Source organism: Myotis lucifugus, unplaced genomic scaffold (genome assembly GCF_000147115.1).
Source record: "Myotis lucifugus unplaced genomic scaffold, Myoluc2.0 scaffold_100, whole genome shotgun sequence".
NCBI classification, from domain to species: domain Eukaryota; kingdom Metazoa; phylum Chordata; class Mammalia; order Chiroptera; family Vespertilionidae; genus Myotis; species Myotis lucifugus.
The window spans coordinates 3796230-3811744 of NW_005871148.1; the positions used below are offsets into that span (position 1 = coordinate 3796230).

Below are 15515 nucleotides of genomic sequence, written 5' to 3' on the forward strand. Positions count from 1 at the left end.
ACTTTTTGACTCGAGGGCCACAATGGGTTCTTAAACTGGACTGGAGGGCCGGAACAAAAGCATGGATGGAGTGTTTGTGTGAACTAATATAAATTCAAAGTAAACATCATTACATAAAAGGGTACGGTCTTTTTTTTTTTAGTTTTATTCATTTTAAACGGGCCGGATCCAGCCCGCGGGCCATAGTTTGCCCACGGCTGGTCTAGGCCTTGGTTTTAGGGTTTAGACCAGCGGTTCTCAACCTGTGGGTCGTGACCCTTTTGGGGGTTGAAAGACCCTTTCACAGAGGTCGCCTAAATACATCCTGCATATCAAATATTTACTTTACGATTCATAACAGTAGCAAAATTACAGTATGAAAGTAGCAACGAAAACAATTTTATGGTTGGGGGTCACCACAACATGAGGAACTGTATTATAGGGTCGCAGCATTAGGAAGGTTGAGAACCACTGGTTTAGACAAAGGTGTAGCTAGTAGCATTTATTGTGTGCCTGACAGTGTTATAAGCATTTTATGTACATTTTTTCATTAATTCTCATAAGAACCCAATAATGTAGGTACTATTTTTGTCTGCATTTTAAAAATAAGTATGTTTTTATTATTTTTTTAGAGAGAGGAAGGGAGAGGAAGATAGAAACATCAATTGGCTGCTTCCTGCATGCCCCCTACTGGGGATGAGCCCACAACCTGAGCATGTGCCCTGACTGGGAATCTAACCGATGATCTCTTGGTTCATGGGTTGATGCTCAAACCACTGTACCACACCAGCCAGGCTTGTCTGCATTTTGTAGATGAAGGGACTAAAGCTCAGAAAAGTTAAATAACTTGCTCTAGGACTTGACTGTTAAAAAGTAGGAGCTGGAATATTTTTAAAAATTGATTTTAGGGAGAGAGAGAAAGAGAAAGATTGGTTTGTTGTTGCTAGTATGTGCCCTGACTGGGGATTGAACCTGAAACCTTGGTGTAGCAGAGCGATGCTTTTCTAACTGAGTTACCTTGCCAGAGCTGGAATTATTTTTCAGAAACTGTTTATAAAAATATTTTCAATAACAAATTTTATACTGTAGCATAGTTTCCAAGCCATCGTCTTGAGAAGTCTGCAACTCACATTGATTTAGCTATTAAAATCAATGCTTATAACTGGGGGTGGCCAGGGGCGGGGAGGAGATAGTATAATAGTTTTTGCTAATACATGGGCTGGGTATTTCTGAGATCTTTAAAATTTTGAGACAAAGGCATTTTTAGAAAATATAAAATAACTTAAGTGACATTTCAAAAATATTTTGTTTCCTGATAAATCTGTATCAGTATATAAAGCCAACACTCAGGCAAGCAGGAAAGAACTTTTTTAATATATATATTTTATTGATTTTTTACAGAGAGGAAGGGAGAGGGATAAAGATTTAGAAACATCGATGAGAGAGAAACATCGATCAGCTGCCTCCTGCACACCCCCCTACTGGGGATGTGCCCGAAACCAAGGTACATGCCCTTGACCGGAATCAAACCTGGGACCCTTCATTCCGCAGGCCAACGCTCAATCCACTGAGCCAAACCGGTTAGGGCGAGAACTTTTTTGAATGTAGGTAAATAAGTGCAAACTATTGAAATTACATGAGTCAGAGGACTTAAGACGTTATCTTTGAAGCACCTATGCATGGATTTGTGCTAATTATTAATGAAATGTATTTTTCTAAATTGAAATTCTTAAAGTTAGATTAAAACATAAGTTATATGTTTGGCAATGAAACTGTTTATTTAAATGCATTTGCTTTGAAAGGTTAAATCATAATTACTCATTGCTTTTTTAAATGCATAATAAAATACACAAAACTTAAATGAAGATTTCGGACAAATAAGGTATCTTTTTTCATGCTTTGATATTTTGACTGTTTTCTTTGTAAAGTCAAATACGAAACTTTAAATGTCATTGTTAGTGATAATTAACTTACTTGTCAATAACTTGGGCCAATCTGAAAGATTTTACATCTTTTTAAAGTTAAATTAAAACAATTTCAGTTTAAGTGCCCTCTTGTGGTAGATTGTATGTGTACTCCTGGTGAAAGTTTTAAAGCCGTATATGTACTAGTATACTGCTCAGATCACAGTATGTGGAGATTTGGTGTATCCACTCCCTGGAAGCCCAGAAGTTGAAAATGATGATGAATCGTGTCTAATGGCGGGGGGTGGGGGGGTGGGGGGGGGCATGTCTAAAACAAAGTCTGGGGCAGTGAACAAGTTTTAATTATATTGCTAGTAGTTTGTAAAAATAGTTTTTCCATTATTGCTTTTAATTGTTTAACATTCATTTAAAAATACGTTTTTTATTGGTATAGGTTAGTGAAGCATAAAATAAAAGAAAGGTTCGTTTTAGTCTACCTGAGGAACCAAGATGTTGGGTAAACAATGTAGAGATTGGGAGAGCCAGTTTTCTTAATTATTGCTTTCATCCTGTCAATCATTTGCTCTGAAATTGGGACTTTCAGTAAAATAGTAATTGCAAAATTAGGGAAATGACCCTTTCCTGTCATTCTCCATTATGAAAATTACCTTGAACACAGCATTTAAAAACTGTATTTTTTAATTTGCCAAATAAACTAAACTATACTTTTTAACCTACACAGCTTTGCTTATAAGGACACCAGGCATTCGATTTAGGGCTTACATTAAGTCCAGAGATCCTTAGCTAATTATGTCTTCCAAGACCCTATTTCCAAATAAGGTCACATTCTAAGGTTTCAAGTGGACGTGAATTTCTTAGTTTCTGTGGGTTTGTTTAGAAAGGAAACTAAAACTTAATGTTAGTCATTAACCTCTTATCTTGCCAGAGTAAAAAAAAAAACCAAATAAACTTTATAATGTAGACATATGTATGTTTGCTTATAAATATAATTTTTGGGCAAAGGTTTTCATCCCAGCCATCCTTTCCTGCCATCCAGTGAGCTCTTTGTGCTGATTGTGTCTGTAGGGAAGCCAGGTCAGTTGGGCTTATACAAAGAACATTGTAGGGACAGAACTGTAAAAACCACATTTTAACCCCAAAATCAAATATACATACAAAACAATGTATATTTATATAGAAAAGCTGCTGTTGTCACTTAATGTGGCACACAAGAACTATTGTTTTTATTCTGCTCATCAAAGATGATACTAAACACTGACATATTTTTTTCTTCTTGAAGCTACATGTAGAGGGACAAATTCTTGGAAAGCATAAAGCAGCAAAACAGAATTAATAACTGCTATTGCTTTCAAAGAAAACTTGTTTTAATATTTATGTACCTAGTCACATTTACATGCTGTACATAAGTATTAAAACAAGTTTTCTTGTTGAGGGCACATGCCCAGGTAGCGGGTTCAATCCTCAGTAGGGGCTGTGCAAGAGGCAGCCAATCAGTGATTCTCTCTCATCATTGATGTTTCTCTCTCTCTCTCTCTCCCTCTCCCTTCCTCTCTGAAATCAATAAAAATATATTTTTTAAAAAAGGAAAATATTGTCAATGTTAAGTGTCACCTTTGATGAGCAGAATAAAAAAAATAGTTCTTGTGTGCCACATTTTTAGAGGGATATTGACAAACTGTACATTTAGGGGAAGAATATTAGGGTAATGAAGACTGGAAAACATGGTAGTTGAGGAATGATTTAAATATTGAAGCATATTTGGCCTGAAAAGGAAAAAAAAAAGGTAAAATTATAGATGTTGTAAAAGATTTGAAAGACTGTGTGTGGAGGACGTATTAGGTTTATTTCACTTAATTTCTAGCAGGCAGAACCAGGACTAATTGGATACATTAGGTTTGCATCAACTCATTATAAAGAGAACCTTTCTAAAAGAGCAATTCCAGTTTAAAACAGACTACCATATGAAGTAGTGAGTTCGATGCTAAGATGAAGATTAAAATTACAAGTAAGTGTTCTTTGTTCAAATGGAAATTCTGCAGATGCCAGCATGGACTAAGCCAGTCAGCAGTTAGGGACCCTTTCAATAGTCTCTGAGTTGCTTGAAAAAAAGTGGACGGAATCTCCATTTAATTAAACTTATTTTCATAACATTTCATTTAAAAGTTTTTAAAATTTATTGTTTGATGTTTAGAGAGAGGAAGGGGGAGAGAGAGAAACATTGACTTGTTGTTACACTTATTTATGCATTTATTGGTTGATTCTTATATGTGCCCTGACTAGGAATGGAACCTGGAACCTTGGCATATCGGGGATGATGTTCTAACCAACTGTGCTATCTGGTCAGGGCTCCATACTATTTCATTTCAATATTGATATCTTATGCTAGCAAATTATATTTTCTACCCCAAAAACATACTTATATGTTTTTATTGATTTTTTTAGGAAGAGGGAGAGAGATAGAAACATCGATGAGAGAGAGACATCAAAGTTGATTGGCTACCTCCTGCATGCTCCCCTGCTGGCGATTGAGCCTGCAACACAGGCATGTACCCTGACAGGAGACCTCGGGTATAAAGGTCAACGCTCAACCACTGAGCCTCACCAACTGGGCCCCAAAACATTTTTGTGTAAAATTTTTTTTGGTTCCACTGAAATGTGTTGATATTTCTGAATAAACAGAGAAAAGCAAAAATTATGGAAAGAATTTACCATCTTTATCACAGGGCAAATCCTTAAGATTGATATTTTAGAAAATAAAGAATCAGGCAGTGATATAACTTATGCTCAAAGCTCACTAAGTACTTTCTGATTTGATATTATCACTTAATTGGATTTTTGATTTGGTATTGCTGTTTGAAAGCTGTTTATTAATATTTTTGATTAGAGAACTCTGACATCTTTAACATTGTAAATTAGAATAAGACTATTGTCATTGCTCAGTCATAAATAGTTAGTAGAAATTCCCATTATAGAGTGAAATTTAGAGCAGATTTAAAAAATGATCTTCAGGAATTGTAAAAAGTTTCCAACATAAATATACTAACCTCATATGCCAGCAGATGCTGATTTGAAAAATTAAAGCTAGATACGTAAAGGAACCGTTTATTAATCTTTTTAAAATTTCTCATTTAAAATTAATTTTTGTTTTTATAATTTTGGTAGCCTTCTATTTATCTATGATTTACTATATCCTTCCTTTCTTCAGAATGCCTTAATGATTCAGTCCTGAAATTCTGCTAAATTTTTTTATTTACTACCTTAATAGTAATAATGTTTTATGTTTATTGATCACTAATAATGTGTCCAGGCACTATGATGGAAGCCTTATTATCATATTTTCGATTGTTACAGTAGCCTTGGAACAGGTACTGTATAGTAAAAAAAATGCCTCAGAGGCTCAGAGAGGTTGTTCTTATCCATGTTCACATATTTCCTAAGTGACTGAGCGCATTTAAAGCCAGATCTCTCAAAGCCCAGTTCTTTCAACTTCACGAATTTGCCTTTGAGTACATAGCAAAGTTGGACTCCTTCTCATCAAGTACCTCACATGCACTCCTGAATTTCTTTTGAATGAGAGAAGAAATACCATCATACATGTTTTTCTAAGTCTGGTCCTAACATTAATTTGCCTGTTTTTAGTTAGTGACTATCCCTGTTGAAGTTTCTATCTCTGTTATAAGTGAATGGGACCTTGAGAGATTTAAACAGGAAAGGTAGCTAGCTGCTCCTCTTCTCTCTAGTTTGAGTTTTATCTTAAGAGTGATGAGACATTATTGCTCTATTGGGATGATTCCTTCAAAGACCAAAATTTAGCAGACCATTTCATCATTTTGATGGAAATGCTTCTAAATTATATTGTAAAGTGGATCTGCTTTGTGCCTGCCATGTGCAGAGTTTAAATATTTCTGGTTAAAATTCTGCTCATCATATTGTTATATTGTTAATCTTAAAGTCGATTGAAGTATAACCAAGAGTCAAGACTGTCCTCCACCAAGTATTCACAGGTTCTGACTTTTGAGATCCTGTTTCTCTGTCATGCTTTGAGATATATCCTACTGTGCTGTTGTACTAATACCTCTCCCCTCTACTACTCATAAATTCTTTTGTCCTAAGCTGCTGTGGGCTGGAAATAAAAATAGAGTTTGCTGAAATAAAATAAGAAAAACTTGAGTTTGAATGAGACTTCAAGGGATCTCTTGTGAGCAAATCTATTGAGCTTTAGTACACAAACTTTATGTCACATATTTTAATTTTTTTTAAATTATATTTTTATTGATTTCAGAGAGGAAGGGAGAGGGAGTGAGAGTTGGAAACATCAATGATGAGAGAGAATCACCGATTGGTTGCCTCCTGCACACCCCCCACTGGGGATTGAGCCCGCAACCCAGACATGTACCCTTGACCGGAATCGAACCTGGGCCCCTTCAATCCGCAGGCCAATATTCTATTCATTGAGACAAAAAAGCTAGGGTACATATTTTAATTTTCATTGAATAGGTGAAGTTGTCAGATAAGTGCCAGTATGTCTAACATAGGAAGTGTTTTTATACCTTTTTTTAAACAGAGAAGAAGATACAGAAAATGAAAATGAAAAGAAAATTTGGTACTACAGTACAAAGGTCCAGCTTGCAGAATTAATTGACTGTCTAGACAAAGATTACTGGGAAGCAGAACTCTGCAAAATTCTGGAAGAAATGCGTGAAGAAATTCACCGGCACATGGACATAACTGAAGACTTGACCAATAAGGCTAGGGGTAGTAATAAATCCTTTCTGGCGGCAGCTAATGGTGAGAGAGAAATTTTCTCATTTTACTTTTTGTTAAATCTAAGATAAATTCTTGGAATGAAATCACTACAAAATTTGAAAATGTATTAAAAATTTCAAATGTGTATTTATATATTTTTTAAAATATATTTTTGCTGATTTCAGAGAGGAAGGGAGAGAGAGAGAGAAACATCAGTGGTGAGAGAGAATCATTGATTGGCTGCCTCCTATGTGTCCCACACTGGGGATCGAGCCTGCAACCCAGGCATGTGCCCTGATGAGGAATTGAACCGTGACCTTCTGGTTCATAGGTCGATGCTCAACCACTGAGCCATGCGGGCAGGGCGAAATGTGTATATTTTACCTGAATTCTCTATATTTCATTTTCCCAGGAGAACCTTGTTCATCCCGACATAAATTATAGATGCTATGCATTTTTTGAAGTTTTGTATCTTGCCCTGGTCATTACTAATATTCCCCAAATTATTCAACTACTGCCCAGGTAAAAAGAGGATTAGAGCCCTTAGGGGTTTAATGATTTTTTATTTTTTCCAGAATAGTTATGGGACTTCAGGGAGAAATGTGGTTTCTAAATGGGCCTCTGTTTTCTCATTTTATAGTGGAGGACTGAAGGTTAAGTAGCTTGCCCAGGGTCACACAGCTAATTCAAGTCAGATCTGCACTAGGTCATGGGACCTCTAGGTTTTTGATCACTGTACCATGTTGCCCAAACCATGTGTCTATGTCAGCTAACAATTTTTCTCATATGACAGAGAATATGACGGTAATCTGTAATCAAGTTTCAATTTCTTAAAATAAAAAAAATAAAAAAACTAGAACCTATATTAACATGTATTTTCTAAAAGTGAAGATAACCAAATTGGTTGAGTTCTTTAAACATCAAAATTTTATTGATGCTCTTGATTCTTATTTCATAGTTGTAATGCTTTTAAAAGATTTAACTTTAATAACTTGAATTGAAACTCTTAAGTGACATTTGTAGTACTTTTATATTTGGTATATATGGAAACAAAGTTTTTTGTTTTTATTCTAGAAGAAATTTTAGAATCCATAAGAGCAAAAAAGGGAGAGATTGATATTGTTAAAAACCCAGAAGAAGTAGAAAAGGACAACAGTGAGACTGAGAATAACTCCAAAGATACTGAGAAAAGTAGAGAGGAGTTCGAAGACCAGTCTCTTGAGAAAGACAATGACAGCAAGACACCAGATGATGATCCTGAGCAAGGAAAATCTGAGGGTAAAAAAAATTACTTGTTAAAAAATATATTTGATCAGTGTTATTTATGAAATCTCCAGTTTTACTTGCAAAATGAAAACAAATTACTTTTATATAAGCAACTATTTAATTTTGTGTTTCTAAAGAGATTAGGATACCCTTCCCTCTTGTAACATATATAATCATTGTACTGAGTTTTATATATTGGTTTATTTGCTATAATGTTATGCTCATATCTCTATTTCTACTTCCTAATAAGGTACCATGTCTCTTTGAGATTTGTTGGTGAAAAATCATTATTTTAATACCAGAATATGCACTTTTGTATGTGATAAAATCTGTTCATTTTCATATTAATTACTTAAACATTCTTAGCATGTTAAGTATTAAATACTTTTTGGATTATCTACTGCAAAAATAGCCCAGAATCTGATTGCTTCAAAATGGCCATCAAATAAAAGTTGATTGAATGCGGCCATATGTCTAAAGCAATTTTAAAGGATATCTTTAAAGTTTTGTTGTGCATTTTACTATAGAGCCAACAGAAGTTGGGGATAAAGGTAACTCTGAGTCAGCAAATCTTGGCGACAACACAACAAATGCTTCTTCAGAAGAGACTAGTCCCTCTGAAGGGAAGAGTCCCGTGGGGTGTCTCTCAGAAACCCATGATAGCAGCAACATGGCAGAGAAGAAGGTGGCATCTGAGCTCCCCCAGGATGTGCCAGGTACAGAGGGCAGTGTATCAATGCCTCTGTAATGGGGGGAATCCTTCCCTTTAAAGCTGAATGTCACCTAAAACTTTCTATGTTCATTCATGCTGCTTGCTTACATTACATAAGTGCCATCCCTGATTGCTAAATTGTCATCTAACATTTGGAGTTTGACAAATGTTCTTGCAGTTAGGCTTGAAACTCATCATAATCTTCATGCTTTTTAAAGTTCATTTAGATGTTTTTGTCTAGTAGGCTTATTTGTATGTTTTATCACCAGACCATAGTGGCAGATATTTTGGTTTTAAGTACTTACGTACTAATGTCTCAGTGTTGAATATTTGACCATTTCAGTTCTGTATGTGCTAACTGATTAATTTCATGTTTGCATGTGCTCATATAGTTTTTTTTTAACATTTCAAACTATAAAATCATAGTAGAAAAACATTGTCATAAAACATTTTTTGCAAGATATATTTGACATAAAAATGTAAGTTAATAAATAGTTTATTTTAAACTTTTTATAATTTAAATTATACTGAATATAAGTTATATTACACCAAGAATGTTGTTATGCCTTTCTTTTTGCACTTTTTAAAAGTGAAAAAATTTTTATTATAGGAGCTATACTAGTATGTGTGTTTTTTAAATACAAATTAGGAAATTTAGATAAACAAGAAAGTAAACACTGTTAATTCCACTAAAAATCAAGGATTATAATTAATGTTTATGGAAATTCTGAAAGATTTTTTATAAAAATTTCACATAATTCCCCCCCCCCCCCCCTTTTATTTTAGTTATTCTGGTAGGAAGGTAGGGATATCTTATTCTGGTTTGAGGATGTTGAGCACTTTTGTGTGTGTATATATATGTATGTACATATGTATAAGGACATATAGCTCATTTGGTTATCTTTTGTGAAGTGCTGGTAGGTTCCTTTGTTCATTTTCATTTTTTAGATTTTTATTATTTTTTTTAAGAGGAAAAGGAAAGAGAGAAAAACGTTAATTGGCTGCCGCTTGCACACCCCTGCCATGGGAGCATGTGCCCTGACTGGGATTCAAACTGGCAGCTATTCAGTGCACGGGAGTGCATGAAATGGTACCCAACCAACTGAGCCACACCGGCCAGGGCTCCTTTGTTCATTATCTGTTAAGTGGTCTCTTTTTTGTTTGTGGTTTCATGGGTGAGGGTAAATCCAGTCCCCCTGTTCCACCTTGACTGGAATCAGAAGTTGCTACATTGAATTTTTTTGTGTTAACCCAATCTCATACTCCTAAAGTAAATACTACGTGGTTGTGATGTATTTTCATTCTTATTTAGTGTTTCATCCTATTTATTAATATTTTGTTTAGGATTTTTGTATCTACTTTCATGAGTGAGAGAGGCTTAGTTTTCCTTCTCTGATAATGTCCGTGCCAGGCTTTGGTGTCAGGATTATACTGGCTTCATAAAATGAGTTGAACAAGTTCCCATTTTCCCTTGTCTGCAAGAATTTTGTGGGTTGTGTTATTTATTCTTTAAATGTTTGTTGAAGCCATCTGGTCCAGGAGTTTTCATTTAATAAGTTACATTTTTCTAGGAATCTATCCATTTCATTTAAATTTTATTGGCATAAAACATCCCATCTTTATTGTTTACAGGATCTGTAGTGATACTTTTTTCAGTCCAAAAATTGGTTATCTGTTCTCTCTTTTTTTTTCTGTTAATCCTCACCTGAGGCTATTTTTTCCATTGCCCCAGATACTTTTTTCCTGCATCTGCATTACAGACCTTTTTTGTTGTTGTTATTAATCTTCACCTGAGGATATTTTTCCATTGATCTTTTAGAGCAGCGGTTCTCAACCTGTGGGTCGGGACCCCTTTGGGGGTCGAACAACCCTTTCACAGGGGTCGCCTAAGACCATCGGAAAACACATAAAACACATATTGTTTTTGTGATTAATCACTATGCTTTAATTATGTTCAATTTGTAACAATGAAATTGGGGATCACCACAACATGAGGAACTGTATTAAAGGATCATGGCATTAGGAAGGTTGAGAATCACTGTGTTAGAGAGAGTGAAAGAGAGAGAGAAACATGGATGTGAGAGAAGCACATACATCTATTGGTTGCCTCTTGTATGTGCCCCAACCAGGGCCTGGGCCAGGGAGGAGCCTGCAAGCAAGGTATGTGCCCTTTGGTCCACAGGCCAGTGCTCTATCCACTGAGCCAAACCAGCTAGGGCTTCATTACAGACATTTCACTTTGGTTCATGAACATGGTTATATTGCCCCAAACGACCCCATGTAGCAAGTATTCTATTTTGTATTCAGTATAACTTCTTTGTAGTTAACAAAAGGCTTAATATTCAAATTTACACTTTTGTCCTGGAGTTTAGATGGGAAACTTTTTGCACCAGATTATGTTTTAAATTTATTAGGGGCAAGAGTGATACATGTCTTTCTAACACCTTAAACTCAAATCTATTATTGAGAATTTGTATTTAAACATATAATGCAGACAGCATTTGTTTCATTTTATGCCTCTAGATTTAATCCCTGAGATTAGGAAAATAATAGTAGTAGATAAAACTTCATTTCCATAAATATTTATAATTGCTTTAAAAATGTTTCCATGAACATAATGAAACTAGCATCTACAAAATTGAACTACAAGAGCTTACTGATTTTAACCAATTTCTTTTTTTTAAATATATTTTATTGATTTTAGAGAGGAAGGGAGAGAGATAGAAACATCAGTGATGAGAGAGAATCATTGATTGGCTGCCTCCTGCACGCCCCCCACTGGAGATCGAGCCTGCAAACCAGGCATATGCCCTTGGCCGGAATTGAACCTGGGACCCTTCAGTCCGCAGGCCGACACTCCATCCATTGAGCCAAACCAGCTAGGGCTTTAACCTATTTCTTAATTTTTTAGGGATAATGACATCTTGGAATATAGTACTTGGCTTTAATTTTGTTGTTGTTTTTAATTGACTTCTGAGAGAAAGGGAGAGGGGGAGAGAGAGAGAGAGAGACATCAGCGATGAGAGAGAATCATTGATTGGCTGCATCCTGCATGTCCCACAACGGGGATCCAGCTGGCAACTGGGACATGTGCCCTGACCAGAAATCGAACCATGATCTCCTGGTTCATAGATGGACACTCAAACACTGAGTCATGCCGGCCGGGCCTTGGCTTTAGTTTTTAATTATATTGTAAGATAAATTCAATGGATAAGAAGCTGTTAAAACTGAATGCTCAACTAATGTATTATCCATATATTTTACCTCATTGATTTGATCAGTAATGGCTTTTGTAGGTTCTGCAGTTAAATACTCTTGTTTATTATTATTTTTAATGTGTTTTGTTTTAGTTTCTAATCATATACATTCTGGTTATTTTACCCGTTTTTTTTCTTTTAAAAAGTTTCCCTTTTGCCGAAACCGGTTTGGCTCAGTGGATAGAGCGTCGGCCTTCGGACTGAAAGGTCCCGGGTTCGATTCCGGTCAAGGGCATGTACCTAGGTTGCGGGCACATCCCCAGTAGGAGATGTGCAGGAGGCAGCTGATCGATGTTTCTCTCTCATCGATGTTTCTGACTCTCTATCTCTCTCCCCTCCTCTCTGTAAAAAATCAATAAAATATATTTATTCTTTTAAAAAGTTTCCCTTTTACTATCATGTGGAAAAGTTATTTTTTCCCTTGCAGTTTTTTTGCTTAGAATGTTCAGAATTTGAAGATCAAGGTCTTCAAATACATTTTTTTATTGATTTGAGAGAGGAAGGGAGAGGGAGAGAGATAGAAACATCAATGATGAGAACCATTGATTGGCTGCCTCCTGCATGCCCCCCACTGGAGATCGAGCCTGCAACCTGGGCATCTGTCCTTGATAGGAATTGAACCCGGGATTCTTCAGTCCACAGGCAGATGGTCTTTCCACTGAGCCAAGCCAGCCTGGGCGGTTAATGGTATTTTTAGATCAAAATACTTATTACATTATTATTATTATTATTATTATTATTTTTATTTTTATTTTTATTTTTATTATTATTCCTAGAGGCCTGGTGCATGAAATTTGGCCATCGGGTGGGGTCCCTAGGCCTGGCCGGTGATCAGGGCCTATCAGGTTCCCCGCCTCCCCCCTCCTCTTTCCCTTGCCACCAGCATCTGCCGCTACCCACCCCCAATTCCCCATCCCAGCCTAGGGCCTGGCCTGGGGAGGGACTGGTAGGTTGGCTGGTAGGCCCCATTGGCGATCGTGGCCTGCAGGTTGGGGGCAGCTCCTGCGTTGAGCGTCTGCCCCCTGGTGGCCAGTGCCCATCATAGCGACCGGTCATTCCATCATAACAGTTGCTTAGGCTTTTATATATAAATAGATTATTATTATTTTCATTAATTTTAGGTGGGGAGAGAGTGAGAGAAGCATGGATGTGAGCGAAACATTGATTAGTTGCCTCCCGTATGCACCCTGATTGGGGATTGAACTCACAACCTAGGTATGTGCCCTGACCCATAATTGAACCTACGACCTTTCCTTGTATAGGACGTTGCTCCAACCAACTGAGCCACACTGGCCAGGGCGATTGCCTATTATTTTATGAAGTGCCATTATCTCCCTAGTAGCAGAGAGCACTTTCTAAGAAAGTATTTAAGACATGTATAGTTAGAATCTCTTAAGTTCCAATCTCAGAATTATTTTCTTGGTTAAAAACATACTTGGGTATATTATGTGCTAAAAGAGGTTTTTGCAGGCTGATCTAGAACCTTTTTCTTACATATTTCTATGGGAAAATGTACCCTGAACACATAAATAAGGGTATATCTTATATATTACTTTATTATTTGAGAAAATTATGTTTAGACAATTATGCAGTAGGTATGCTACACTTTTCATATTTAGATCTGTAGCTGTAAAAGGAATGATTAGTGAGGAAACTGATGTGGTTTACTTCTTTTCTTCCAGCTCTATGTATTTTTCCAACGTGAGTTAGTTTATTGTATTACTGGTTTGTAGCTCTCAAATTTTAAGTTTGCCCTTTCTGTCTTTAATATAAAATTTTTTCATTATGAAAAATTTTAAACATACACAAAAGTTCAATGGATGCCCCCAACTTATCTAACACTTAGATTTAAAAATTATTAAGATTTAGTCATACTTGCTTCACCCTTGCTTTTTAAAAAAACAACTCTGTTGTTGTTTTTTGGCTCATAGTAAAAAAATTTTTCCCTTTTGATCCCAGGATTACAGTATTAGGTAAATCATTATCCTTAGTTAATTACCTTTATCACTAATCATTGCATGGTTCTTCTTGATTTATTCAGGTTTTAACTTATCTTTAATAATGAGACAGGAACCTATCACCCCAAACAAAAAAGCAAAGTCCTGCTTTGAAACTAACCTGCATCTAACTAAACATCTCCCCAGTTCCATCCTCTGCCTCCCTCTCCACTACCTGAAGTGTTCACTATCTTCTTTCCTTCTTACAAGGGAAACCCGATAGAGTTAGAACTGTTGATACCTGATGTCAAAGTGATATATAAGCCACATACTCTTGCCTCATTTAATTGATCTATATGATTTGCTAAAAACTATATATTTCTGTTTTTGTTGTTTTAAACTTTATAGCAAGTGTATTGTGTTAAGTATATCTTATTGAGTGTATTGTGTTAAGTTTTGGAACTTAATTTTTTCACTTTATATTATATTACTAGTATAATGTTGTATGTTGCTGGAATTCTTTCATATTAACTGCATTATACTAGTCCTCTGTATAACTATACCGTTTGTTTATTCTCTTTCCTGTTGATGTGAATTTGGGTTGCAGTATTTTAAAGCAAATTTCAAACATATTATACCAACCCTACGTACATTTCTAAAGAATATGGACATTGTCTTACATAATTACATTACCATTATCATTTTAATAAAATTGACATTTCCTTAGTATTCAGTTTAAATTTCCTTACTTAAAAATGTTTTTGTTTTGTTTTACATTTGTGTTTGAAATAACTTCATATAAGTTCCCTATGTGACATGATACTTGGTTTTATATCTCCTGAGACTCTTAATGTAAAGCACTCCCCCCCTTCCCTGACTTTTTTCTTTCACATGTTGTTGACTTGGTGAAGAATCCTAGTGTGTTCTATGGAATGTCCCACATCCAGGTTTTGTCTGTTTCCGTCCTCTTGGTGTTGTTTAATTTGTTTCTGAAGGCTTGATTAAATTCATTTTCAACTATTTTTGGCCAGAATATTTTCAGAGCCAGGAGCTGGTATCTAGTTACCCTTCAGTGGGGATTCATGTGTTAGGACTTTTGGGGGAGGGGCATGGCTTTCTCATTTTAAGTATCCATTTGAACTCCTGGTCATTATATATTCAATTTGTTTCAGTTGTCGTCATAATTCACTTTACGTATGTGAACCAGCAGCCCCCCTTCACTCCCCTTCACGCTGGCTTTGGGTTCTTTTGCGATGACCCAGTAGTCTTAGATAGCTTTCTTGCTTTTTGGCCGTATAAGATGTTTGAGGCTTATCATACACATTTTCTACCTCAGAACACATTTCCTACCCCAGACTTGGAATTAGTCATTTCTCCAAGAAGCTCTGGTGTCTTTTGGTGGGGAATGATATTTAGAGACCATAATCTGGGCCGTGGGGTACTTATTACTCTTGGGCTGTCACTGCCTCTAGGTTTTTTGGTGGGTAGAGTTAGAAAATACTTTTTAAAAAAAAGACCATCAGTTCATATTGACATTTCAAATTCAGATTGAGGATTGCATACTTAGTTTCTTTGTTTTTGTACTTGTATCTCTTTTCTCTTATACTGAAAGCCTTAGTGCATTGGTTCTCAACCTGTGGGTCGCGAACCCTTTGGGGGTCGAATGACCCTTTCACAGGGATCGCCTAAGACC

General features: G+C 36.0%; 1 protein-coding gene across 1 annotated transcript in view; it reads left to right on the forward strand.

Annotated features, from left to right (window-relative positions):
- BPTF (bromodomain PHD finger transcription factor) overlaps positions 1–15515 on the forward strand; it is a 95441-nt gene that overhangs the window by 5179 nt on the left and 74747 nt on the right. The window contains 3 exon segments of the mRNA XM_014458775.2: positions 6469–6692; positions 7725–7928; positions 8444–8632. Coding sequence (XP_014314261.1) covers positions 6469–6692; positions 7725–7928; positions 8444–8632 — 617 coding nt within the window.